This window comes from Molossus molossus, unplaced genomic scaffold (assembly GCF_014108415.1).
Source record: "Molossus molossus isolate mMolMol1 unplaced genomic scaffold, mMolMol1.p scaffold_m16_p_10, whole genome shotgun sequence".
In the NCBI taxonomy this organism is placed as follows: Eukaryota; Metazoa; Chordata; class Mammalia; order Chiroptera; family Molossidae; genus Molossus; species Molossus molossus.
The window spans coordinates 50,195,340-50,222,248 of NW_023425345.1; the positions used below are offsets into that span (position 1 = coordinate 50,195,340).

The following is a 26,909-nucleotide window of genomic DNA, read 5'->3' on the forward strand; positions in this document are numbered from 1 at the left end:
TCTATGTTTGCTAATCCTTCTAACACCTTGACTTCTACCAAGCCAAGCAAAACAATGACACGGCAGGATAGAAAGACCAGTGGACTAGAAGGTAGGCAGCCTGGGTAACTCAACTCTATTACTCACAGGACATGTGGCCCTGTTTTACTTGCACAGTGCTAGGAAAAGGTACTCAGTCAATACTTGTTAAACCAATATATCAATGTTATTTCACCTCTCTGAGCCTCAGTTTACTCCTCTATTTGGTAGAGATTATGACTCCCTACTCTGCCCACCTCGTAGAGCTACTGAGAGGATCACATATGATAAGAATATGAGTACAGTTAACCCTTGAACAATATGGGTTTGAACTGCAGGGCTCTGATTATATGCAGATTTTTTCCATTAAATACTGTAAATATATTTTCTCTTCCTTATGATTTTCTCAGCATTTTTTTCTCTAGCTTACTTTATTGTAAGATTACAACATATAATATATAAAACATACAAATTATGTATTAATCAACTATTTATGTTATTGGTAAGGCATCCGGTCAACAGAAGGCTATTTTTTTTTAATCCTCACCCAAGGACATTTTTGCATTTATCTTCAGATAGAGCAGGAAGGAGAGAGGGAGGGAGAGAGAAACATCGATGTGAGAGAGACACATTGACTGGCTGCCACCCACACGACCCCATGGGGCCGGGGACAAACTGCAACCGAGGTACGTGCCATTAGTGGGAACTGAACCCGGGACTCTCTGGTCCATGGGCTGATGCTCTAACTGCTGAGTAAAACAGGCCAGGGCAACAGTAGGCTGTTACTAATGGTTAAGTTTCTTTGGGGAATCTAGTTACATGCAGATCTGACTATGTGGGGGTCAGCACCCCTAAGTCCACGTTGTTCAAGGGTTAACTGTACATTTTATGACCTAGAAAGCATTTTTTAAAAGTAGTGTTCTTAGAACAACTAGTGTAGCCCAAGAACTCAAGATGTGCCCTGTGGCAAAACCCTAGATGCCAGAGCTGTTGTGGGCCCGACATGGACCACCTACAGCCCACTCAACTGTCTGTCCAGGATGCTGGGTAGAAAAGGAAAAATAAGCAACCACAAAAACTTCAATCTTCCTAAAATTACACACATTGTATATTTCTCCACCACTCAGAAAACGTTACTGACTCCCCACTTTTTAAAGAACTAACCAAACTCCCTCAGATCTTGGGTCTTTTCAGGGAGTAACACAGTTAAGAGGATCAGAGTGTCAGGGTTCAAACTCTAGCTCTGTTAAATGTGTGATCTTGAGCAAGTTACTTAACATCCATGCCTCAGTTTCACTTTCTGTAATTGAGTAATAGTACCTGTTTAATGAGTTTGTTGTGATGATTAGATAATGAATGTAAAGCACTCAGCGCATTCATTGCAAATAGTAATTACTCAATAAATGCTATTATAACTTGAGGTCTTCTTCAATCTGGCCCCCTTCCTTAACTCTGTTGAATTATGGTAGTACCAATTCACTACCCTCTATGCAAAGTCTACTCTAGCCTAGCCACTCACCCAGTCTCCAAATACCCTCCATTGGCTTCCCTGCCAACATGGTTCCTGTTGTTCCAGGGTCAACTGTGCTCAAGTCTTTTCATTTACCTGAAGTGCTTTCTCTTGCCCCTCTCTCCAAGTCCTAATCCTTTGGTCTCACTACAGCCTCAAAGCCTTTGCTAATCAGGCTTCATGTATTCATCCCATTCACTCAAACATCTGAATGCCTGCTATATGCCAAGCACTGTTCTCTTCTTAAAAAGCTACAGTGCTTCTGCCTATACCACTAGTATGGTATTTAGTCAAAGTTTTGTGTCCCATCTCCCTTAACTATGAATTATCTTAGGTCTACAGCCTGAGTGCCCATTTTTTTGGTGACAGTGATCACCCCCGAGTAACCAAACAAGTACCCCCAGCTGAGGTTACCTGTATCTGGAAAGAAGCTGTTAGCCAGCTGCTGCTGCATCGCCAGCTGCTGGGGTTTCATGCACATGGAGGGTGGCATGGTACCCATGGGCTTCTGTGCCAGCACTGGCTGTGGGCTCTGCTGGGGCACCAAACCTGTCTGCCCCCCATGCTGCCCACTTAGCATATGCCCTTGGTTGGATACCATGGCCATGGATGGGGCCAGGCGCTGCTGAAGGGCATGAGCTGGTGGCTGGGTGGGCACCATTGGTTGGGCCAGGCCTGGCTGTCGGGAACCTCCAAGTCCCAGGGCAAGCTGTTGTTGGGGCCCAGCCAAATTAGAGGAGCCCTCATGTGACAAAGACATGGCCTGAGTAGGGCCTGGTGTAGACAGTAGAGAATGCTGCTGTTGCTGCTGCTGGGCAGGCTGTAGCTGTGCTGAAAGCTGCTGCTTCTTCTGAAGCTCCTTCTTCTCATGCTCCAACAGGTCTTCAATAAGCAGGGGTAACTCACTGGCTACCAGTGAACTCTCCATCTTGTCCAGCTCATCGCCAGATGCTGCATGTCCACCAGGCAAGGTGAGGGCCCCACTCTCTAACTCAAACTTTTCCAGCAGGGTGGACCCCCCAGGGCCACTCAGTGGGCTAGGGGTCAGCAGGTGAGCTGGTGGTCCTCCTGTAGCTCCAAAGGAGCCCTTTTCAGCTGTGTGTCCACTGCTGGAAAAGGGTCCTGTGCCCATCCGTGTGTCCCGGCCACCCATTACACTCTGTCCTGGTTTCAGCCCCAGACCTAGGGATGTGGTGGCTGGCTCTACCTTGGGGGTGGTGATGGTGAACTGGCAAGGGGAAGGGTGGCGCCCACCCTCCTCCACCTTAGGCTTCACCTCAGGGAGCACCGGTGCCAGACGGGACTCTGAAGCATCAGCAGCAGGGGGAGGGCGCTCCTCTGGGCCCAAGGGTCCTGGCTCCACCCCCCGCATCAGTGCCTCCCGCTCAGCCTTTTCATTGGCTGATTCCACCAGCCTCAGATGTTCATTGAATATGTCCTTCTTGTCCCCAGTATCCAATTCAGGGTCAGTATAGGCCAGTAGGTCAAACTCGTCCCCATTAAGCAGGTCATCTAGGTGGGGATCGTTAGTCTCCAGGTTTTCCAGGGTGCCCAGCTCATCATCTCCCTTAGCCACATCCACACCCAAGCCCAGGTGAGCAAGTTCCTCATCATCCTCTAGGGCTTTGTGGGCATCAAAGTCATCATCCAGCTCAGGGTCCTCACAGGGCAACTTTCCAGCTTCCAAGGCCAGAGAAGGGGGGCGGCCAAGCTCAGTGCTTGAGGGGGGCCGGCTGACCAGTTCCAAGCCAGTGGGCAGGGTGGGACCCTTGGTGTGGGGCGCTGGATGGAGGCTATTGTTCAGTTCAGGGGCTGGCGGAGCTGAGGGTTTCTGTGGGGGAAGGCCTGATATCGCTAGGCCACGAAGCCCTTCAGGAGCCAGTCGGTGGGAGTCCTCATTTACAGGGTAAAAACGGGGTCTCTGAGGGGGACCCTGACCAGGAAATGAAGCCCCCCCAGGTCCTAATCCTTTCTGTATATTGTGCCGCAACTCAATGAACTGGGCAGGACCAGCTGGACCAGGCACTGGCTCACCAGGGCCAGGCAGGCGGGTGGGAAGTCCCGTCAAGGGGGAACCTAGGGCTTGGCGGCCAAGTTCAGGCCCAGGAGTTGATGGAAAGCGAGTAGACATGGCAAGTCTCATGGAGTTTGCTGCTGTTGCTTGCTGCTGCTGCTGCCACAGGTGTTGCTGCTGCTGCTGTAAGGGCAGGGACCCAGGATAGGGTGCTCGCTGATAGAAGGCTTGAGAACCTCCCACCAGTTGCCTAGAAGAATATGCAGTAGTCAGTAAGATGACATAAAGATGAAGAAGAACTAGAACATGGGCCTAGGGCAGTAGGGAAGGGGAGAATTAATGTGGCAAGGGGAATAGAACAGGGAAGAAGAGTAAGTGATACAGGATTAAAGAAGTATTACAGAGAGGTAAATCAGAGGCCGTACACAAAGGTGGTAACCCCTTGGAGACCTACCGATTATTCACATCCATAGAGGAAGGGGTGGCTGGTGGAGGTGGCCGGGAGAGTCGGTCATCACTGGGGAAAACCGCTGGCCCTAGGATGGGGCCACCCAACTTGCTTGGGGGCAGCCCCACAAGGCTGCTCTTATCCTAGGAGAGAGAGAGACAGATGAAGATGAGGCCACATTCAGTACCTTGGGCCCACCACACCTTGCCACCCAACCTACCTGGGTCCCAGTGAAGGGGGTCTGGCCTCGACTCAGCTGCTCAAAGGCAGGGCTGTTGGGCTCAGCACCCCAGCTGCCTGGAGGCCCCACTGCTCCTGCAGCTGCTGCAGCTGTTTCCTTCTCCTGCCGCAGGGTGTTGCGCTGGATCTGTTGCCGAATCAGCAGCTCTCGCAGTCGCTGGCGCTGTGCAGAGAACAGAAAAGAGGGGTAAGTCTATACTACTCCAATCACAGGGCTGGCACAGGGACAGGGGGGCATGGGGAACTCAGCTCCAGGATATCAACTCACCTGCCGTTGCTTCTCCAGCTCTGTCTGGCTGAGACTGGAGATGCCTGGGTCCTGGGTACCTGGAAGTTCAGGTCCCGCCAAAGAGCCAGCCATTCCAGACCCTGGATCTTCTCGCTTATCGACTGGAGAGGTGATGCCAGCCCGCTGTGAGGCTCCATGGGGTGGGTAGGGGAGGGATCCATCGGGTGCAGGTGGTGGTAGGACTGATGGGGGGCGTAGTGGGGACAGCCCATAGCTCTCTCCTGTGGACCCGCTGCTGGGTCCCAGAGGGCTACCCGATGGGTGGAAGTTTCCTGTGGCTACTGAGTAGTTTGTGCTTTGAGGCTTGCCCAAATTAGGGCCGGGCCCAAAATGGCTGTTGATCCCGTGGGGTGGAGGGAGACCAGGCTGAGGGACAGAGGGCTTTAGGGAAGAAGGCTCCCCTACTGCCTGAGGGAAAGTGAAACGCATGGGAGAGGGGGTGCCCACAAATGCACCTGTTCCAGGGGATCGGGCAAAATTGGGGGGCTGCCCACTTGGAACCTTGGCATGAAGCTCACCTGCTGGCCCTGAGGGTAGGGCTGCTGGGAAGCCCCCAGCCCCTAGTGGAGTGTGGGCTAGAGGCCCAGACTTAAAGGCAACTTCAGGGGGCTGGGGTCGAGGTGGCTTATGCAATGGGGCAAATGGGTCACGGGACTGAGGGCGAGAAGGGGGGCGGGAATAAGGGTCAGGAGACTGAAAGCGAGGGGTCACAGGGGATGGGCAAAAAGCCTCAGCAGACAGAGGACGGGGTGTCAATGGGGACTGGGAGCTAGACTGGGACTGGGGACTGGCGGGCACTCGGGAGAAAGGGTCAGAGGGCAGTGATCGAGGGGGTAGGGCACAGCAGCTCTCAGGGGGTGGGGGTTGGGGCCGAGGAGTCAATGGGGGCTGAGCATAAGGGTCTGGGTAGGGGCCAGGGCGAAAGATATCCGAGTGGCTGGGGGGAGAAGGGGCCAACGCCTGGGCAGGGGATGGCTCCTGGGGCCTTAGACCCAAGCCTGGGCTCTGGGGCTCTACCTGAGATGCCCGAGGGGTCAGGGGGGCTTTGAAGACATCAGGTGCCTTTAACTCCAGGCTGCCCAGGTGGGGGCCTGAGGAGGGTGAGTCAACAAAGCCCAGGTTTGCAGGCCCATAACTAGGAGAAGATGCCCCAAGCTCTTCCTTCTTCACCTCTAGGGCTTTCCGAGACTCCCCAAAAGGTGGGGGTGACAGCAGGGGCTCAGAGGCCTTGCCACTCCCTACCCCTGGGCTCTCAGGTACAGCCAGATTGTCCAGTGAGGGGCAGCGGGGCTTGAGGAAAGGGTCAGGTGTGGAGGGCTGGTGTCGGGGGGTGCCAGGTGGGGTAGTGTGGAATTCCCCTGGCTGGCCAGTCCCAGGACGAGATGAGGTGCCCAGCGTAGGGGGCTGCGCAGGGGCCCCAGTCGGACTAGGATAGGGATAGGCAGATGGTGCCGTGGGGAAGCGGGGCTCCAGAGTGTAGGCAGGGGCCAGTCCAAAGGGGTCCTGCGAAGGCACTTGGGCGGGCACCTGGGGTGGGAGCTTGAGGAAGAGCTCACCAGGTGAGTCGGGGCCGGGCACCGTGCCCGCCGGCGGCTTCAGGAACCCGTCCACAGAGGTAGACAAGCCGGAGGGGGTAGTGGGGCTGCCAATGAAAATGGTGGGGGCCGCAGCAGGGGGCGGACTGCCCAGTGCCCCTGGCTGGGGGGGAATGCGGAGATGTAGGGCCGGTCGATCAGTCTTACGGGCCATGTCGCCCACCTTGGTCTGCTTGTTGATCTGGCTCTCAGCCTGCTACGGAGGAGACCAGGCACAGAGCAGTCAGGCTGCTGTGGGCAGGCCCTACATTCATTCCCCTACTCCTCACAGAGGCCACCCACTACAGGACTTCAATGGCACAGCTTGGTGGGTCCCCACTCACCTTTTGCACCTTGTTGATGCGGTGAGCCGCCCGGTTATCTTTGGCCTTTTGCTGGAGGATAGAGGACACAGCCTTAGGCCTAGGGCTCAGTCTCATGCCCAGCCCCCATCCCTCATGTCACTCACACTCCCAATCCCAAAGCTGATCCCTTCTGGCCCAGTTGCTTTAGGAGTTGGGGAAGGGAAAGAACATGTGAATTTCCCCAAAACATCTCCCACCCTCAGTTCCCACGCTGAGCAGGCTTCCTTCTGTCTCACCAGGTAAGGGGCTTTGTCAGCTGCTGGAACTTTTCTCCAGAGCTTCATGATTTGTTTGCAACGGCTAGACCAATCTGGATGGCAGAGGGATTGCATTAGGAGACATTGGAGGTGACTCCTGCACCTGCCATGTTACCAGGTTGTTGTCCCCCTTGCCCTCGTCCCACAGGTACCTGGGTAATCTTGCTTGAGATTGGGAAAGTTAATGTTGGCATAGAGCACAGGTGAGATAGTAGAGAGCTGGCCCAACTCTTCATCCTTCTCCCATCGCTGAAGACTCCGCTGGTTATAGGAGAGCCCGTCGCCCTCACCCTCCGTGGTGGGGGTAGTGGGGGTGGAGGGCGTAGTGCCCCCTGAGCCTGTCCAGGGGCTGTCTGGTTCACCGGGTTCCGGGCTGAAGAAGCCCCCGCGCTCCCTGGGGCGCAGGGGCAGAAAGTCACAGGGGTTAGGGATGCCACACCCCACCCCAGACAAACTGCCCAGAGGCCCTAGGTCAACCCCCTGCCCCAATAGAGGAGGGCCACTAACAAGGAGGTGGAGAGGAGAAAGGGAAAGTATTGCTACAGCAGCATCCAGGAGTACAAGGTTCCCTCCCTTGGCATGGGCCCAACTGGAGGGAAGAGACAACGGGGATGGCCCACAAAGATTAAGCATAGATACCAACCTAGAATCCAAGAATGGGGACTGGCAGAGGCCTGGGTAGGAGTCCATTGGGCTGCTGGAGGGGAGATTGCCCAAAGGAAGTCCACCTACAAGAGGCACAAGATCAGAGAAAGGGAGAAAGTGGCCCATCCTGGGGGCAATTTTGGCCATAACTGCCCACCAGTCTTCAAACCACCCATGTCACCTTGAAGAAAAGGCCTCTGCAGCGGTGTACGGCTGCCATCTAAGCCAGGGGTTCCGCAACCCAGGTGCTGCTCTCGTTCAGAACCCAGAACATCCTTGAAGAGTTGCTGTAGGTCCTTGGATTCCATCTTGGGCAGTTCTGTGAGGGATTGATGGAGAATACTGCTGAGGCAGACTGAGTACACATGTCTACACATAGTTATGGCTGGGGAAGGTGCCCAGGACTCCCCACTGCACAGATGAAAATTTCACAAGCAGGACCTTCTCCTTCTCCCAGAGGACCCTTATACATGAAGACAGTGAGTTACAGCCTCACCTTCTGTGGGAATCCTGTCTAAGTCAGAGCTAAGCATTCCTTCTCCCGGGGTTCCTGGCTTCTCAGGGTCACTGGGCACTGGGGATGCCTTTATGCCCCCATCCTCAGGTCCTACAATGGCCAGGAGAAACCCATCAGCCAAGGCCAGTATGGAGGTACCACACTGACCAAACTGAACCACAGAAAGCATGGAACAGTTTCCAGTGGCAAAACCAACCTAGGACAAAGTCCTCCCAGCAGCCCTCACCTGGTGTATCAGCCTTGCCCTCAGGGCCACGGGATTCTTCATCTGCAATCTCTGCACCATCATCTCCTATAAGCAATAGTCACCACTCCAATCAGAGATACCCTACATCTGACATCCAGAATGGATCCCAGACTCAATAGGCCAGGACCCTTGGCCTGCCCTCAGTTCGAGGAGATTAGCCCATTCCCCACAATCCTCCCTTCCCAGCTCCTAAGCAGAGAAAAGTTGGGTCCCTTCAGAACACCTCACTCCCACATGACTGACCTTTCTGTAAGGTGGGGAGCTCCTTTCTATCTGAGCCTCCATCCCCCTTGGCTTTTGGGGTTCCTAGTGCAAAGGTTGGCCGACCCACCCCAACTGCAAAAAGGGCCTTCCGGCTCAGGTCCAGCAGCTCCTTCCCAAAGAAGGCCTCCTGTGGGAGGAGGAAAGGAGAAATAGGTTTCTTCATGTCCTGCAGGGCAGACACCCCAGAACCCTTCAGAGCCTAAGGCCCACCTGCAGGTAAGCAGGAAACATGTCCTCTAGTTTGCTCTTCTTGCGCCCTCGCCGCTGTTGCTTCTTCTTCTCGTCTGCATCAGCTAAACTCTGGTCCACAGAGCCCTCTGCAGGCAGGTCGGCAGGCATCGCTGGGGACGAATGGGACGTGTCATCTTCTCTGGGGACACTGAGCATGCTACTCCCAACTTAGCCTGAGGATGCTTTCTGCCTACTCTATGCCCCAACACCAAGTGGTCCCACCACCCTCTCAGCCACTTGAGTGAGCCGTCCTCCCCATGCCTCCCTGGCAGTGCCCTGCAGGTCCTGATCCCCACCTTCTCCCAGGCCCCACTGGAGCCCTCACCCGTCTCACCCTCGTCGGGCTGCCCATCCCCACTCAACACCTCCGCCTGTGCAGCAGGCCCCTTTTTCACACGTGTGTGGGATTTCCGCTGCCGCACCATGAAACCACCAATGCCTATGAGGAGGCAGAGCTGAGGTTGAGAAGCTGCTGGGGACCCAGTGAACCACCCTTGACTATCCCATTCCCCTCCCCAAGAACTCACCAGGCCGATAGGGTTTGCGTTTGCGTTTTTTGCTCTCCTCAGTCTCCTCCTTGCCAGGCTCTACATCAGGGCTGACGGGGCCCTCCAGTTTAATTTCACACTCCATGTGCTCCACACCACCTGTGTATTTGGACAGAGGAGATGGAGGCAGGGTAGAGTTGTGAGCCCTTTTAACTTTGTCATCCTGCCACCCTAGAACAGAGCCGTGTGCCTTTTGGACAAGACCAACAGTGGCTTGAGGGTAACTGGGAGTGGCAATCCTGCTCCCAACCCACATCCAACTGTCACAGGCATGTTCCCACTACTTTGGCACTCCCTGAGATTCCCCAGCCTAACCTTCACCCTTGAGCAGCTCATCGGTGTCCAGGTCCCCATCCTTCTTGTCATCAGAGCCAAGGGCATCTGAGGGCTCGGAACCTTCCAGCCCAGCCTCGCCTGGGAGGCCAAGCCGTCCTCGCCGCTGGCGCCGCTTGTGTAGGGGTGACATGGTAAGGTTACGCAGCACAGCCATACCAGTTTCTGTCAGCCACACACCCTCGAAGCGAAAGTACTGGGGCTCTGCACAAAGGGGAAGAGCATGTGACCCCAGGGAAACCAGAATTCCAAGTTTCGGCCTCAGTCCCCAGTTGGGACAAAAGCAGTAAGAAACAGACCAAAGTCCAGCCTGGGACCTGAAGGGTGGAGAGGACAGGCCACCACTGCATGCTAGCTGAGGTCCTAATTCTCCACCAGTGACCCAGGATTCAGACTGCTACTGGAGAAGCCCGACTTTCCTCATGATTAACCCTGGGTTCACCAAACATATTCTCTGTCTAGGGCTAGGAGTGCCCCTACTTGCTGAATGCCAACACACAGTGCCCCAGATGACAGGAGCAATGCCTACATCATGATGGAGAAGGAAATGGCCTCAGCCCCTTTACTGAGGAAACAGAGCAGTGTCCTGTGCTCTCTAAAGATGGCACTCTGGCAGTCCAGAGGCCATGTCTCCTGCTGGGAGGAACTCTGCCTGGGAAACTAGAGGCCTTGGTTGTAGTCATAACTTTGCCACTAACCTACTGGGTGACCTTGGGTAGGCTATTCGATCTCCCTGGGTCTTAGTTTCCTCCTCTTAAAATGAGATAAACCTGGACCAGACAGTGTCCAAGTCCTCCTCTGGCTGTGGCATTCAGAATCTGTGACTCACCAGGCTCTTTCACCTTCATAGGCACCAACTCTGGAGGTGCAACAGGCGCTGTGGAGAGAAAGACAAACCAAGGCAGTTTGAGGCCCTGTTCCAAAGCAAGGCCTCTCAGCCCTGACTCCTCCCCTCCCCCAGCACCTGGTACTCACCAGCAGGCTTTACCACGTAAGGCTGGCAAGAGACACAGTCAAAGCCCTCATCAGCTGCCTGCTCCACATCATCCTCGGTGAAGAGGCTCTCGCAGCTGGCATGCATCCACCTGGGAAGGAAGACAGGAGGAGATAGACCCAGACAATGCAAAGCTGAGAACAGGGGCAAGGGAGTCAAACAAGGGGAAAGGGGTGCCCTCACCGTTCACAATGGCGGCACTGGATCAGTAGGTCCTCTTCCACATATGGGGCATGACAGATAGGGCAGGTCACCAGGCTGGCACAGGGCCCACAGTGTGTGTAACTATTCTGCCATTCACAGTGGAAGCCAGGGGAAGCGGCCCCACACTGCATACAAGACACACACCTGGTGGGAGCAGAAAGACACACCCTCAGCACCTAACCTACCCATGGTACCCAGAGGTGCCTTCACTGAGAAACATGTGACCATCCTGGCCTTCTAAACCCAGCCTCTGTTATGTGTTCAACATCACATCCACTCTGACATCTCAGGCCCAGGCCCCTGTGAAGATCCTGGGTCTCCTTACCACTTGCACTTCCAGCCGCCCTTGGGCACGGTGAGCAGTGGGGGGTCCAGGCAGTAGGTATGGTAGCTAATGTCACAGTCATCACAGAGCAGCAGGCGTGAGGGGTCTGAGGCCTGGCCGCACACCTCACACACGATGCACTCCACACAACGCCAGCCCTTTAACAGCATCACCTTGGTGATCTGGTACAGAAGATGGCAATTACTCAGGGTGTGATGCAGAGGAGAGGGCAAACTTCTCAGGGGAGGATAGGACTTATATGGGTGGGGCTAGAGGACCTCAGGGCCCGGGCCAGACCTCCATCTGAACACAGAGAGGCTATGCAGAGCACCCTCACTCCAAAAATACAGGGTGGGGCAAAAACAGGTTTACAGTTGTGAGTACGGGAAACAGTTTATTCTTGTATTATTTAATAATTATTTTCCATACAAACAACTGTAAACCTACTTTTGCCCCACCCTGTAGTGACTCTATACTTAGGCTCTGAGGGATCTCTGCTGTTCAGAGAACAGCCTCACCTGGCCACTGCCTCATTATGAGAGCAGAATGGCAATCTTTCACTAGCCAAGTCCCCGACAAGATTGTGGACAGAATTAGGTTGTATTTCCCCAAATTTTTCTTGAACGTTTAAAACATGCTATTGCTGAAAGTTAGGGAATGTTAGCAGTAGACAAGTTCTAAACTAACATTAATGAAAACACCAAACTGACTAATTATGCTTGGGTCAAAAAACCTGCTTTCTCTTTGCGGACATTTGCTTATGATTTTCATTTTACACATTACCTCCAGACTATATTATGTTTTCTACTAGCAAAGTTCTCACAGTTTCTATGATGGACTGAATTATACCAGCAAGTAATGGTCTACCACTAAGAAAGTAAAAGGCCACCACCAATTCCAAAGTATTTTTCTCCAAGATGAGTCTGATAATCACTGGTGACTGATGAATGACTTTCATGACCAATGGCCACTTTAAGTAGTGTGGGAGGTCTAGGATAAGTGACCCTATTCCCCATCCCAGGCCTCTTGGGCTCTGAACTCACCTTGCTGTTGACACAATATGGGTGATAGCACTGCGAACACTGGGAACAGGCAAGGAGGTGGCCCTCTGTCCCCCGGCCAAAGCTGCCACATACTACACACATGTCCTAGGGAGACACACAGAAACCCCAATGTCCAACTAGGTCTCCTCTCCCAACTCAATTCTGGCAACTGACTACATCTCTAATTGAGGAGGGAGTCAAGGAACCAAAGCCCATTCCCTGGCATCCGGACACTGTGAGCCATCATGGGACCCTGTTCCTTCCTGGCATTTCTTGTTCATCTGATCAGGTAATTTGAATTGAAATAGCCTGATATGGGTAAACATAAGAAGTAAAAGGAAGAGAAGATGGGTCAAGACTGATTGGGCTATGAGAGTAACCTATGTGCTAGCATTCGATCAGCTTTGAGATTATTCAGGTGAGAACATATATAAGCTCCCTTAAACAGGACAGAAACAAGTTCTGCCTTTTTATCGCTATATCCCTAGCTCCAAGCTCAGTGCCAAGCTCAGAGGAGACACTGAAGAGAAATTTGATGAACAGACAAACAAATGAACAATGTGATTCTGATTCACTATTTTCTAATTAGCTGGTTAGAGAAGTAGGTCCTTCACTTTCTGCATCTGCTCTCCCACCTAAACACATATACCCAATGTCAACCTGCTAGGTCTCACTACTGAAGATGGGACTACACCAGTCATGTATGGTACCTGCATTAGGACAAACTTGTCTGTACTGGAGAAGAGAACCACAGTATTCTGCATGGTGTCATCATCATCGTCTTCTTCCTCCTTGCTGGGAGAGCTATCGATATCAGCAACCTTATAGGCAGAGAGTTGTGGAAAGTGAGGCAGCTAAATCTGCCCCAACTAGGTTGCTTTCCTCTTTGGTGTTGGGGGAAGGAGTTGTGAACCCCTGGCTAAATAAAGGCCAGGAGCCAGACTAAGAAGCAGAAGAACACCCCAGCTCCCAAACTGGGCCTCAGCCCGACAGCAGAGATTTCAGAGAAGCCTGGAGGTCAAGTGGACAGAAGGAACAGAAAGAGCCGGATAGGCCCTAGGCTAGCAGGCAAGCAAGTGAGCGTGCAGGGGACTGACAGGACTAAAGGGTGTTTAATCTTGAAGGGGCCAGCTGAAGCATGTTTGGGGGATGAGAGGCCTCTCCTTACTACCAGAGTCTCAATGGAAGAAGTGGTTGATTTTAGCCGGGCCCGTCCTCTCCCACGTCCTCCATGCGCTCCTCCGCGTGGCCGGCGTCTTCCTGGAAAACTACTGCTCCGACCCTGAGTGAAGGAAGTGGATGATTAGAGGGAGAAGTTGAGGACTACTGTGGTGGGTCTACAGGTTTGGAGGGAAGAGAAGAGACTAATGGATAGAGCATAACAGGTAATAAAGGCTAGGAGTCCCAGGCAGGGCAGGGGAAAAGTTAGCTCTCAGATAGCAATGGATAGGTAGCTCTTTTCCCAAGAAGTGGCCAAGTGGTACAATGACAAAAAATTCTGGCATTAAAGACCTGAGTTTCTAGTCGATTCTATTATTGAGTAACCATGAAGCTGGGCAAGTCACTTCCCATTCTACGTATCAGTCTTCTCCTTAATAAAATAAGAGTGACACAGGACTGTACCTCTGACATTAGCATGAAGTTGACCACATCCAGTGACTGGATAGGCCCTCACCTGTTTGATGCGGGAACGAGCTGGGGAACTGCGTCGCCTCCCCTTGTCTCCCTCGGCTTTGCCTCCACTGACAGCTGTCCCAGTATCGCACAACAGCGAGTCATCAGTCTCTGGCAGAGAATCAGTACAGAGCCGAAGGGAGCCTTCATCTCGAGCTGGACTAACATCTGTAGATACCCCCAACTCCATAGATAAGGAGCCGCCCCCCTCGGGATCAGGAGAGCCCAGCAGGGGTTCTGAGCCAGGAAAACTGGCACTGGTATCGCCCTGGCTCAGATTGGAGATCTCATTAACGATGTCAGATTTGATGAGAGTGGGTGGGGTAGGGGCCACTGGTGCATGTGACTCCTCTTGCTCTTCACAGGGTGAGCCCTGCCCTGTCTGCTTGCATTCTGGGCCATAGACCTCCATAGGGGTCACAGGGGCCAGCTCCTCGGGGTCCAGGAGCACAGGGGAACCCTTAAGTTCACTAGCCAAACTGCCAGGGGTCTGTCCAGCCTCTGGCTGGGAATCAGGAGTGTCAGTCCCATCCAGAGGGGCTGTGTCTTCTCCCAGGCCAGAGAAGTCATCCAGGGCTGGGGCAGGGCTGGGTGCAGGGCAGGAAAGGTTTTCCATTGGGGAGGGGAGAGGACTAGTAGGGCTGGGCTCCAAGGCTGGGCACTCAGGTTCAGGGACTTTCTCAGTCTCCATCTCAGGTGGCTCAGCCTCATCTGAGACCTCCACTGCCTTCTCCATGGGACTCAGTGGGGAGGGAATGGACAGTGGCAGAGCGGGAGGAGAGCACTGAGAAGGAGGGGAGTTCTGGGGAGGCAGGGAATGCTGGAGGAGTGGAGAACACTGAGGGGGAAGGGGCTCCATCAGGATGGGAGAGGCCAGCCCCATTGGGGAACCTGGAGATGGGGGAAGGATCATAGGGGGTACAGGCTCAGGGTCAGTGCAGTTGGCTTCTGGTGGAGGGCTGATGGGTGTCTCTAGGATGGGGGCAGCCAATGGTGACTCAGGGTCACTGTCCCCTTTGGCACCAAAGGGGTACTCTAACTCCCCCAAAGGAGAGAGGGCCGGTGGGGCTACAGCTGTGATCATAGGTGAGAGTGGAGGAGGAAGAGGATCTGGAAGAAAAGAGAAAAAAGGAGGCTCTTTGATTAGATGTTCCATAAAGAATTAAGACTGTCCCAGAGTTTGAGAGTACTAACATCCCCTTACCTGGTGGCATCAGCTGAGGTGAAGATGGCTCCCCAGATGGGGACAACGGCAGCTCCTCAGGCAGAGGGGACAAAGGTGGTTCCCCAGGCTCAGACAGGGCCGGCTCTCCAAGCAAGGGGGATAAGGGTGGCTCCCCAGGTGGGAGGAACAAGGGCAATTCCTCAGGTGCAGAGCATAGGCCTGGCTCCCCAAGGTGCTCTTCAGGTCGAGGGGACAGGTGTGGTTTCTTAGGGTGGGGAGATAGGCGTAGCTCCTCAGGTCGGGGGGACAGGCATAGCTCCTTAGGCTGGGGGGACAGGCGCAGCTCCTCAGGCACAGGAGATGGCTGTGGCTCCTCAGGCATAGGGGACAGGCGTGGTTCCTCAGGCTGGGGAGGTAGGCGTAACTCCTCGGGTGCAGGGGATAGGCACAGCTCCTCAGGCTGGGGGGATAGCAGTTCCTTGGGTGCAGGGGACAGGCATGGCTCCTCAGGCCAGGGGGACAGGTGCAGCACCTCAGGCCTGGGGGACAGGTGTGGCTCCTCAGGCGCAGGGGACAGGCGCGGCTCTTCAGGCGCTGAGGACAGCGGCTCCTCAGGCCGGGGGGACAGGCACGGCTCCTCAGGCCGGGAGGACAGGTGTGGCTCCTCAGGCCGAGGAGACAGGCATGGTTCTTTAGGGTGGGGGGAAAGGCGTGGCTCCTCAGATTCGGGGGGTAGGCAGGACTCCTCAGGTGCAGGGGACAGGTGCGGCTCCTCAGGCGCAGGGGACAGGTGCGGCTCCTCAAGCCTGGGGCAGAGTCGTGGCTCCTCAGGCAGTGGCGACAGGGGTGACTCCTCCGGTGGTAGGGACACGAGCAAGTCCTCCGGTGCTGGGGAAGCAGTTATGTCTTCAGGTGGCGGGGATGTGGGTGAATCCTCAGGTGGTGGGGACACTCGTGAAGCCTCAGGTGGAGGGGATGTGGGAGACTCCTCAGGTGGTGGGGACAGGGGAGATTCCTCAGGCGGTGGGGACAGGCGTGACAGCTCAGGCAGGGGGGATAGGCGTGATACCTCAGGCGGGGGGGACATAGGTGAGTCTTCAGGTGGTGGGGACATGGGTGAGTCCTCAGGTGGTGGGGAAAGGCGTGATGCTTCAGGTGGGGGGGAGAGGGGAGACTCCTCTGGTGGAGGGGACAAAGGTGATTCTTCAAATGGTGGAAACAGACGTGATGCCTCAGGTGGTGGAGACATGGGTGACTCTTCAGGTGGAGGGGACATGGGTGACTCTTCAGGTGGTGGAGACAGGCGAGATGCTTCAGGTGGTGGGGAAGTGGGCAATTCCTCAGGTGGGGGGGACAGGGGAGACTCCCCAAATGGTGGGGACAGGGGTGATGCTTCAGGCGGTGGGGACAGGGGTGTCTCAAGTGGAGGAGATGGGGGTGACTCCTCTGGTGGAGAAAAGGGTGACTCCTCCAGTGGAGAAAAAGGTGATGTTTCAGGTTGGGGAGACAGAGGAGACTCCTCAGGCGGTGGAGAAAGGGGTGATTCCTCAGGTGGTGGGGACAGACGCGATGCCTCAGGTGGCGGGGATGTGGGTGATTCCTCAGGCGGTGGGGACAGGGGCGACTCCTCAGATGGGGGCAGCAGTGGCATCTCCTCATTTAGGGGGGCCTCCAACTGTGGTTCAAGTTGGGCCCCTGCTCTCCCTGCAGACATAACATACTATGCTCCTACCTAGCTCAATTCCACTCCACTCCACAGAAAGTTCAGAATCTGGGGCAGAGCAGAAACTGTCCCTTGTCACAGAACAGAAGGGGATTACTTTCAGGGACCCTCAAACCCTACTCACCTAGTGGTTTGGCTTCACATTGCAGGGGCCCCGGTTCCTTGGGTTGCATAGAGGTCACGTGCCCACCCTTTGGCTGCCCTTGGCATGCAACGTACAGAGCATCGGGCTCATCAGAAAGGGAATCGCCAGGCTCTGGGGGTGAGAATCTGCAGAAGGTACAGGGGAGCAGGCATTGTGGCTCTCATCAGCTATCAACTCCTAGAGAATGCACTGGGGCAAGGCATGAATTCTATGGATTGTACCGCCCACCTTAGGGCTCCCCTCTCAAAGTCAACTTGCTTTAACATGCCAGTCTCAGCTTCTGATCCCGCAGCCCCGTCTCTTCCAATCCACACAACTTACCTGCTACAGACAGCAGGATGCTGCTCAGCAACAGAACTGATAGGCTGTCCTCCCTGGGTTTTGTGACAGCGGTAACAGAGTGAGTAGTTCTCAAACCACTCAGAGTTGGGATTTAGCTCTGCTGAGCCTGACCCACAGGCCCGGCATACCCGGCATGCCTAGAAGGGAGAAGGCAAAACAGGTATCGGTCAGACAGCAGAGACTGGAGGGGAGCATGGAACTTGTCACAACAGAGAAACTCCAGATGTTGTAGGAGGCAGAATAAGTGAGAGTAAGGCAGGATCAAGGACCCTTACCTTGCACTTCCAAGAGTGAGAAGGAAGTTCCTCCATAGGTGGTTTCAGGCAGAAGGTATGGTATCCTTTGTCACACGTCTCACAGACCAACATCTTAGAGTCATTCCCAGGTTTCCTGCAGAGACAGGGCACATAACAGGGTCCTCCCTGCTCGTGTTTTTAACTCTAAACTGTGCTTTGCCTAAGGCTTCCCTCCTACCCTCCCATTCTTACCTGCAGGCTTGGCACACTTTGCATTCAGGGCACTGCCAGCCAGCACGCTTGCGGGCAGTCAGAGCAGTGTCCAGGCAGGCCCCGTGATAGTGATGCCCACAGCTGGTACAGAAGAACAGGTCGCACAATTCCCCTGGCCCCTCACATACCGCACAACGAGCCTCCTCTACAGTCAAAAGGGACAGAGAACACAGGTCAGCTATCGATTTCTTGCAGGACTCAGCACAGTGCTGTCTATACAACAGGCATTCCATAGACCAGAATGAAGAAATAAACAGTTACTAAGTTTCTGCCTACTATATGCCAGACACCATGGAAAACAAGATAGGCAAAATCCCTGCACTCTCAAAGTTCACACCTACCCCCTGGCTGGTTTGGCTCAGCAGTTAGAGTGTTGGCCTGCAGCCCTGGCCGGTTTGGCTCAGCGGTTAGAGCGTCGGCCTGCGGTCCTGAGAGACCCGGGTTCGGTTCGCGCTAAGGGCGCGTACCTTGGTTGCAGTTTGTCCCCGGCCCTGGTCGGTTGTGCGGGTGGCAACCACTCGATGTGTTCCTTTCACGTCGATGTTTCTCTCTCTCTCTCTCCCTCCCACTCTACCTGAACAAAAAATGGAAAAATGTCCTCGGGTGAGGATAAAAAAAAAAAAAAGAGTGTTGGCCTGCTGTCTGGAGAGACCTGGGTTCGGTTCCCACTAAGGGCACGTACCTCGGTTGCAGTTTGTCCCCGGCCCTGGTTGGGTCATAACCACTCGATGTGTCCCTTTCACGTCGATGTTTCTCTCTCTCTCTCTCTCTCCCTCCTACTCTATCTCTCTCTCTCTCTCTCCCTCCCACTCTATCTGAACAAAATATATATAAAAAAAAAATGTCTCAGGGTGAGGATAAAAAAAAAAATGTCAAAGTTCACACCTATTTTAGTGAGGCACACTAATAGTATAAAATTATCGACTTCGATGAGTGCTCTGCAGAATACAAAACCCCAGGCACACTTGGCCCCTCATTTGCCCCATGTCCAAAGGGCAGGATTTCTCACCTAGTTGTGCGGCACCCTCACTGTGCTCCGGGCATAGCAGCTGCAGTGTTTTCATGGATAAGAAGGAACCGCTGGCAGTCGCACAGGGGAAGTGGTAAAGCTGTGGACATCCGGGCGAGCGGCAAGGGATGGAGGCACCGAGCCTGGTGCAGTGGGAGCAGCGCTGCCAAGGTGCAGATTAAGCCTCAGTGTCAGCCAGCTTACTCCAGAGCAACAGGTCAGGCACTAGCTCTGCCCCATTATGCCCAATGCCCTTCTCATTCTACCCCAACTCTCAGAAGGCCACCATCCCTATTCACCTTGCCCTTTGCCTATGCGATTTCCTGGCCCCAGCCCCACCTGTGAGATCCCTGAGAAGATGGCCTTGTCCACACCACATAGTTCTGGGCCCTCCTGCCCCCAAACGCCAGCTGACCACACGGCACACCAATGGTGAGCCCAGCAGGACCCTGTATAGGAGGGAAAAGGCAAACAGAAAGGAACGAATTAACAAAGAGGTAATCGCTGGCTGTGGACCATCCAGCCCCTACCCTCTTTCCTGCCCAGGCCAGTTACTCCACGTTCCCTCACTTACCTCCAGGTTCTCCTAGGTGGGCAGGTGTCAGGCCCTCAGGGAAACCAATCTGTGATAGGTCCTCACTGGGCAGTGCTGCCTCATTGGGCCCTGGGTTCCCCCCAGGAGACACCACTGGACACCGGGGCCAGTCAAATGGCAACTCAAAGCGCCGTAGCTCCCGCTGCCCATGCAGACTGGGCTCCCCGCAGTTACAGAGAGCACAACGCCGCACTGGACCCCCACTGTGGACACACAAGCATCAGCACCACACCAGGCGCCTGCCCACAGGCACCCGACAACCCCACAATTTAACATGCCTGAGCTTCCCAAACACTTATTTCCCTAAATATTCCTCCTTAAAAGCCCTACACTCTCAAATCAAATCCTCATGTGCCCTTATATCCTCATTTCCCCCAAATTATTTACCTGCAGTCCTGGGGAGGCTCCTGAAGCCTGGGACCCCCAGAACTGGGCACAGAGACCTCCACCACATGTGGGTTGGGAAGGTCTGCCTCAGTGGCACCTGACTCCTCAGAGGTTGCAAGTCCATCAGCTGAATGAACAAACAGAGAAGCATGCATCAGCCATCATCCACTATTTAATATTAGTCCATGCATCAGACATATGAGATTATCTAAACCTGTTGGTGTATCACACTGATGGCATTTTGACTTTTGTCCCAAAGAACAAAGTCCTCCAATTACCTGTCTATTAGACAGACTTAGCTCCTGTCCTTATGCCAGGACTAGAAATCTAAGGTTGCCTGGGATGAGCAGAAAGCTGCCAACAAACCCAGAATTTGACTTACTCACCTGCTGGTTCTGAATCTTTATCCTCACCAGGCGGCTTCTGGCTGTCCATCCCTCTCTCCGACTGGGCAGGGCCCTCTCGGGGAGACCTGTCAGAGCCAAAAAAGATATCTATATGCCTAGTAAGTCTCTCCACTAAATACTTTCCCCAGAATCCTAGGAGAAATGCAGCTAATGGTATCTAGACCCTACAAAAATCAGAGCAAAGTCAAATCTACAAACTCCTGTACTGACAAAAAAAAATCCTTCTGCCTAACCTTTACCCCACTGCCTACTTGCTCCCCAGATAAACACATACCCTTTTCAACTCTAGATTCTCAGAGAATCTCCTCCCATTTCCCACTTCCTTACTTCTGTCTTAGAGTTCCCAGGGCAACAGCATCCAACTAGAAGCAATCCACTCTACATCTAGTACTGTCCTTTGCCTCACGTCTGAGTTCTGGGCTTCTGGTGGGCCCTTTGCCTGTCCTTTTCCCTCAAGTCTCAAGTCAGCTATCATCCTAGAGGTCTGTCAGTGCCAACTCATGGGTAATCATAACCCAAGAAGTCTGAGTACAGCTGAAATCCCTCTCCCAGATATAGAGTCTGGGGTCTTGCAGGATATAGAACACGTTATTGAAACTAAAGCCCAGGTATGGATGGATCTCCCCAATCTCCACTGGTTCCAACCAGGACATCCCGATCACAACATAAGAAACTCCCCAATTTCTATCCACTGCCTATCCAAATTCAGCTCAGGCCCACCCCCCTGGCCCCTGCAGTGACTGAACTTAGGATCTCCCCCAGCCTTAAGTCCTCAGGTCGTTGCCCTTAACAACGCCAACTGCCCTTCCTCCTCAGATATCCCTAGTAGTTAATAGAAGTGGGCCTTAAGAGTTACTGAGCATGTGTAGCCAGGCCTGAAGCTAGGCATGCTGGGAGTTGTAGTCTCAGGAAGCACACTGCCACTTGGAGGAGTTCTAAACAGGACAGGACACAGCCTAGCAGAGAAGCTTCCTTCCTCTTCCGTCAAGCAGGGTTTCCACACGCACAATGGGGGGGTGGGGGGGTGGGTAACGGTCCCCTTTTCTAAAATATGCCTGCCTATACCTGAGCCAAATGAAATACACTAAAGTTATACACAAGAAGGTTGAGACCCACACCTTTGGGCATATTTTCTTAAACCTCAGAGGGAACTAAGCATAGTCCAAAGAAAGAGAGAAGTAAAAAATAAGAAAATTAACAGAGGTGAGGAAGAGAAAAGGGATCCTACAGAAGGGAGAAAGGGATAGGTGCCTGCAGCTCTTAGAGGGAAGGAAGGGTAGTGGCTTAAGCAGAGAAAAGTATAGTGTTCCCAGAGAAGGGAGAGGGTAGGGAAATCCCTAAAACAGAACTCTAAATAAAATTTGAGAAGTTTATCTCTCACCTTTCCCACCCCTTTTGTTTAACCAGAGGAACTACACACAAACCTTAGCAAGGACAAGCCCCTCTTCCCAAACCAACTACCATACAACCTTGTCAGCCACTTGGGGTTGAGTGACTGGAGCAGATGAGACAAGGGGGAACCCTCAAAGGTGCCCAGGATCAATAAGTTAATTACTTAAGAACCACAATATTAGTCCTCCTTCCCTGAACTCACACTCCATTTCCAGAGATTAGTAATGAGCTTCTTGTGACATGTCACGGGAAAAGAAATTCTATTTTACATATACATACACACTATCAGAGTCCACTAGATTAGGTAAGTGAAATATTACTTGATACCTGTTACCTGCATTCCCAGATCATCTCTTTCCAAAACCTACCATACAACCACACCCAAAAGGAAAGCAGGGTGGTCATCTGGCTGGCCCACGGAAAAGCTGCTCTGGAACTTCAAGGGGCGCTTAGAAGCCACCTATGGTAAGCAGGGGCTGGAGATCAGGGCACCAACCAGGCCCTTCCTCCTACCCAATCATTCAAGGCTTGACCACACCCAGAAGGCTTCAAAGTTTCCTAAATGTGTACATTTTTACTATATGCCCCCAAAGATCTTCCACCCGTTCTGCTCTGAGTTGAGGCCAAAGGAGTCACAAACAGCAAGAAATAAAAAGCAACAGTGATTATACAGTGGGTGGGAGGAGGACTGCCTCACACAAGGCCAGAGGGACAAATTCCTCTGGCCTCCCCCGAGCACAGCCCTCTCAAGCTGGTAAGCTCTAGGAGGTACAGAAACCACCTTCATCCAGCCTTGGGAGACAGTACCAACATCCTCCAAAGCTAAAACCTCACTCATGGAACCATGGAAGATGAAATCAAGAAGTGAAGAGGAGAACGTCCTCCAAGCTGTACTAAAAGGAATGTAGGGGCACTTCCAAGAATCCTGAGCCCCATTTCCCCATCCCTGCAGTCTAGCACCTGCACCCTAATACTGAGTCCCAGTTATCAGGCCCCTGAACAGAGCTAAACAAATAAATATCACAGGTTCCCTGTCCTATCATTCATAGCCAGAAACCACACACACATATAGGGTGTCCCAAAAAATATATACACAACTTTGAATAATTATAGTCAGTGTTTATCAAAATACATTTCATTTTCAAAAGGTAATAGAATCTACAGACACCCTGTATACATTTTTTGGGGGGACACCCTGTATATACAACAAAGGTTTTTTCCCCCTAGTTCTAAACTGAGCTAAATGCCTGGCCAGCCTTCCTCTGGGTAACTACAGATCCCAAAGAAGTATAGATCTAGGGAGTAAAACTGTGCTGGCTCGCCTTAGTCCTAGGCCTAAGAAGCCCAAAACAGCAAGAAAGAATGCAGGGTGGCACACTTTGCTCCCTGCCTCTATCCCAGACCAACAGCTTTAACTCCATTTTCCCAGCCAAAGGGGAAATGGAGGCTTGGAAAGTTGAAAGACTGAAGCAGGCTCTTGAGTGAACAGCTCTTTTGCAGGACTCAGGACTTCCTGGTTCCCAACCTGAGAATCAAACCATACCTCTACCCACCCCTATTTTGGGTTGGCCCTCTAGGAAGAATCCAAATGGTAACACTGGTCCTGTAGACCCTCTAGATTGTCCTGGGGTCAACCTGAGGTAAGCCACAGCTTAAAGGGAGAGGTCCCTGTTAAGAAAGTTCTTTGAGGACAGAAAACAGGAGGGGCCTTCCATAGGAGGCAGGGGCAGAGAGCATGGGTGACAGCTAGCCTCACTCTACCACCCCTGTGCCAGCTCCCTCCTAGGGGTTACTACCCAGAAATCTTTCAAGGGCAAAATCCCTATTTTCTCCTTCCCAAGATCAGGCTCAAAGAGATCTAGCCCATGTATTTGTATGTGCGAGGGGTGGAGTGAGGGAGTAGAACACACCAGCCAAATCCCTGCTGGGCAGCATGACAGCTGGGAGAGGGGCTGTCCCAGCCCAGGGCCCAGAGGCCTGAGGCTCATGCTCACCCTTCGTACACTCACATGCACACCCCTTCTCCCTAGCACCTCCAGCCAGAGCTGGAAACACTAGCTTCTGCAGAAACTGCTCTCATCAGGTCATTTCTCCTCCACAGAGGTACAAGCTACCCTATTCTGTAGGATTGGGACAGAATCAGAGGGCCAGTTAATATTCCCTGATCAAAATGGGTTGGAGAGGTCGGAAGGGGCCTGCAGGATTGGCCAAGGACTTATGAGCAACCAGCTCACCACACCAGGCCCAGAGAAAGCGGGAGACAAAAGCCATTTTTTTGCAATCCACATTCGCAGGGAGCAAATCTCAACTGCTTCCTCTGTAATCCCCTAGAGATTATGTCCATCCCGAAAGGTGGGGAGGCAAACCAGGCTAAGACAGCAGTAGGCCCTGCTGCGGTCACTTTGCCAGGCAGGGGTAGTTTAAAGTTGAACAGCAAGGCCAGACTGCCCCCAGCCCCACCTCCTTCTTGCACCAGCCACCCCCTTCACCACACTAGTCAGTTTCCACATACTCTCCCCTGTCCACAGTGAAATAAGGCCTGGTGAAGGATCTAAGGTTCCTTGAGTCTCCCAGAGACTGCTTTGAGTGCCTCGATGAACAAGAACAACCTTTAAGTCCAGCCTGGCAGTAAGTCTGACCTGGCAGTGGCACCCTACTCACCCTCCCAAGTTGTTCGGCTCCCAAGGCCCACAAGGAACCCTGAGGGAGAAGCAGCTGGTGGGAATTGGTGCTGGCATCAGGGCCTGGGTCCTCCTTTGGTAGAGCTCCCCCCAACACAAAAATAAACAGGCAGAGAGGCGATTTGGCCAGGTTCCCAAACTCCCGTGGTTCCCTGAACCCCCAGTTTTTAAAGAGGCACACCCCAAGACACCAGGCCTCAGTTCTGCCCCAGCCACTGGCTCAGGTTCCCCTGACAGACCCTGCCAAAAGAACCCTCCTCTGCCCTCGCACCCCTTTCTCCAACCTAAAGGCCAGCTCCGGCCAAGATAGTCCATCTGGCTATGCCCCCAGTCCAACCCTTTCTGGGCCTTGGCCGGGCGGACTTCACTCACCTCTTCACAGGGCGATCCAGAAATCCTCATCCGAGAACATGGCCAGAGCCCGGGCCGCTCCCCGACCTCCAACCGCCAGAGCGATCACAGCCGCCCCCCGCACGGGGGGGCTTAGGGTGGCCAAGAACGGTAAATCCAGGTCGAAGTGGCCACCCTCCCCTCCAAAAAAAAGCAAGAAGCCAAAGAGGGGTTCTATGCTTCAGGTTCCAGCAGTTTAGGTTTCCATGGACAGCCCGAGGGCGGCGAATCCCGAGCGGACACAAAGAGAGCACCGGTGGCTTTGATCTTGGGCGAGCAGGCTCCGCATCCGCGTCGTCGGGCGGCCTCTCAGTCCTAGGGCCGGGCCAGCGCCCCGGCCGCCCGCGCCGGGCTCGGGCAGAACGTCGAGGCTCTCCAGATGGAACGTCTAGGCGCCTCCCCAGCAGCCCGGAAGGAAAGCCGCGCCGCCCCGCGCCGGGCCCGGATGGAACGTGAGACCCTTGCAGGAGCGCCGAGCCCCTCTCCCCGCCCGGGCCGGCGCCCCGGGGCCGCGCGAGCTACGGCGACGCGGAGACGGCGGGGCCGCCGGGCTGAACCTGACACACACCCAGCGCTGGGCTCCTCGACCCCGAGCGCTCGCCCTCGGCGGCTTCAAGCCCCCCACCTTCGGCTCCCCCCGGGGAAGGGAGGAGGGTAGGTGGGCGAGGAAGAGGAAGGGGCGGGCGGTGCGAGCCCTCTGCCCGCTCTCCTCCGGCCGCTCCAGGCCCTGCGCTCGCCTCCCTTCCCCTCTGGCCTCCGGAGCTGCCCCGCCCCCGGCCTGGCGGGCTCTGATCGGCGGCACTCCCTCGACCCCCGACTGGCTCTGATCGCGGGGGGCCTAGAGGTGCATGGCCCAACCCCGGCTCCCGGCGCCGGGGGGTCAGGAAACTGAGCGGAAAGTGGGGAACGAGGCAGCCATTTGCAACCGGAGAGGAAAGTAGTGCAGCGCGGCGCCGCTCCGCCTCCCCCCCTCCGCCTCCTGTTCGGCCGGTAGGGTGGTTCCTGCGAAGGGGCTATTTCCTGGCCCAAGATCTCGGCAGCGGTTGTGGAGATTCAGAAAGCCTCCCGTGCGAGACCCAAGTGGGGGGCTTTTGCTTGGGGAACCCCACTCGAGAAGGGGAGAAAGGAGAAGATTGGCCCTATTTTGTGTTGGAGCGGAGCGGCGGAGGATTACGGCCCTCTCGGAGGAAAGGCTGTGACTTTGCAGTTCTACGCACACGCTACGGGATCCCTCCGCCACGCGTTAACCCCGGCGGCGCCGGGCCGGCCGCTGGGCAGACACGTGGGAACGAAGCCCCCTTCCTTTTCGCCCCGGCCCTGGAACTGCCTTCTTTACCACCTGGCTCGTGAAACTAGGACTTCAGCCACTTTCTAATTCCGTTCCCTTGGAGTTATAGGTACCTGAAACTCTAACTGACCCCTTGACTTGACCACAGACAATCTTTCTTGGGAGGGGGATGGAAGAAGAGCCAGGAGATTGGCCGCTGCTCTGCATCCTGGGAACTGGAGTCCGCAAATGGAGAAAGTGAGGCACGGCGCCTGGCGCTGCATAGGGTGGGTTCTTGCCACGTTCGGGGCCCGAAGAAAAGCGAAACGAGTTGTTGCTTCTAACTCTCAAACCCTCTCGTGAGGAAAATAGACTGTCAGTAACCCTACCCCCATCACCACACACACCTCCCCCATCAAAACATAAATGTAGTTTCCCTTCCTTTCCCGGGTGCCCCCACCCCCAGTCTTTCCGGATCTTCAGGGCTTTAGTAAACAGAAGTGCCGTACCTTGGATCTTGGCTGCTACCTGGCTGGAGTAGTTACTGTAGACAAGATCCCAAACACTACTTGCAGACCCCCTCCCCCCATAAGTCTGGATGAGGAATGGAGTACCTTTTCCGTCTTAGCTGTACCCAAGCGATGGTCAAGAAGAGACAAATTAACTATGTACTAGATACTTTATATATTCTTAGTGATGCATTACATGGATTATGTCTGTATTACAGACGTTGAGATTGAGGTAAAATTGTCCAACAAACCACATCTAGTGAGAAATAGAGCCATGATTAAACCAATGGCCATATTTTTTCCCCCTAGGATTGATTATATGTGTGTGTGTGTGTGTGTGTATGAGAGAAAGAGAGTTTTAATTTTCAGTCAAATCAGGTGCAGGGCCAGTTCTGTGGGAGAAAGATTACAGTGCTATCCAATCTTTCTGCAGTAATGGAAATGCACTATAGCTACACTATCTAATATGCACTATAGCTACACTATCTAATATCACTTGGCCACATGTAGCTATTGAGTACATTGAAATGTAGGTGGTGCAACTAAGGAACTTTTTATTTTATTTTAATAGTAAGTTAAACTTAAATAGCCATGTGTGACTTGTGGCTTCCATATTGGACAGTGCAGGAGACCTAAATCGCTACTGGC

The 26,909-nt window shown here is 53.8% G+C and overlaps 1 protein-coding gene across 1 annotated transcript in view; it reads right to left on the bottom strand.

The window, feature by feature from the left end:
- The window catches only part of KMT2D (lysine methyltransferase 2D), a 37,961-nt gene extending 13,500 nt beyond the window's left edge, over positions 1 to 24,461 (bottom strand). The window contains exons 1-36 of the mRNA XM_036252190.1: positions 24,076 to 24,461; positions 20,002 to 20,087; positions 19,616 to 19,742; positions 19,208 to 19,431; positions 18,973 to 19,082; positions 18,634 to 18,796; positions 17,604 to 17,769; positions 17,391 to 17,505; positions 17,095 to 17,252; positions 16,753 to 16,898; positions 15,438 to 16,609; positions 14,945 to 15,332; positions 13,742 to 14,850; positions 13,235 to 13,348; positions 12,777 to 12,887; positions 12,067 to 12,171; positions 11,024 to 11,205; positions 10,678 to 10,842; positions 10,476 to 10,585; positions 10,330 to 10,377; positions 9,483 to 9,704; positions 9,147 to 9,266; positions 8,954 to 9,058; positions 8,599 to 8,729; positions 8,368 to 8,515; positions 8,104 to 8,169; positions 7,857 to 7,967; positions 7,542 to 7,679; positions 7,359 to 7,443; positions 6,868 to 7,109; positions 6,695 to 6,768; positions 6,438 to 6,488; positions 4,499 to 6,310; positions 4,211 to 4,393; positions 3,997 to 4,133; positions 1,943 to 3,792 (exon numbers count right to left, since the gene is read on the bottom strand). Coding sequence (XP_036108083.1) covers positions 1,943 to 3,792; positions 3,997 to 4,133; positions 4,211 to 4,393; positions 4,499 to 6,310; positions 6,438 to 6,488; positions 6,695 to 6,768; positions 6,868 to 7,109; positions 7,359 to 7,443; positions 7,542 to 7,679; positions 7,857 to 7,967; positions 8,104 to 8,169; positions 8,368 to 8,515; positions 8,599 to 8,729; positions 8,954 to 9,058; positions 9,147 to 9,266; positions 9,483 to 9,704; positions 10,330 to 10,377; positions 10,476 to 10,585; positions 10,678 to 10,842; positions 11,024 to 11,205; positions 12,067 to 12,171; positions 12,777 to 12,887; positions 13,235 to 13,348; positions 13,742 to 14,850; positions 14,945 to 15,332; positions 15,438 to 16,609; positions 16,753 to 16,898; positions 17,095 to 17,252; positions 17,391 to 17,505; positions 17,604 to 17,769; positions 18,634 to 18,796; positions 18,973 to 19,082; positions 19,208 to 19,431; positions 19,616 to 19,742; positions 20,002 to 20,087; positions 24,076 to 24,410 — 10,609 coding nt within the window. The 5' untranslated portion in view covers positions 24,411 to 24,461. The remainder of the gene's footprint in view (positions 1 to 1,942; positions 3,793 to 3,996; positions 4,134 to 4,210; positions 4,394 to 4,498; positions 6,311 to 6,437; positions 6,489 to 6,694; positions 6,769 to 6,867; positions 7,110 to 7,358; positions 7,444 to 7,541; positions 7,680 to 7,856; positions 7,968 to 8,103; positions 8,170 to 8,367; positions 8,516 to 8,598; positions 8,730 to 8,953; positions 9,059 to 9,146; positions 9,267 to 9,482; positions 9,705 to 10,329; positions 10,378 to 10,475; positions 10,586 to 10,677; positions 10,843 to 11,023; positions 11,206 to 12,066; positions 12,172 to 12,776; positions 12,888 to 13,234; positions 13,349 to 13,741; positions 14,851 to 14,944; positions 15,333 to 15,437; positions 16,610 to 16,752; positions 16,899 to 17,094; positions 17,253 to 17,390; positions 17,506 to 17,603; positions 17,770 to 18,633; positions 18,797 to 18,972; positions 19,083 to 19,207; positions 19,432 to 19,615; positions 19,743 to 20,001; positions 20,088 to 24,075) is intronic.
- Positions 24,462 to 26,909: the final 2,448 nt, after the last annotated feature.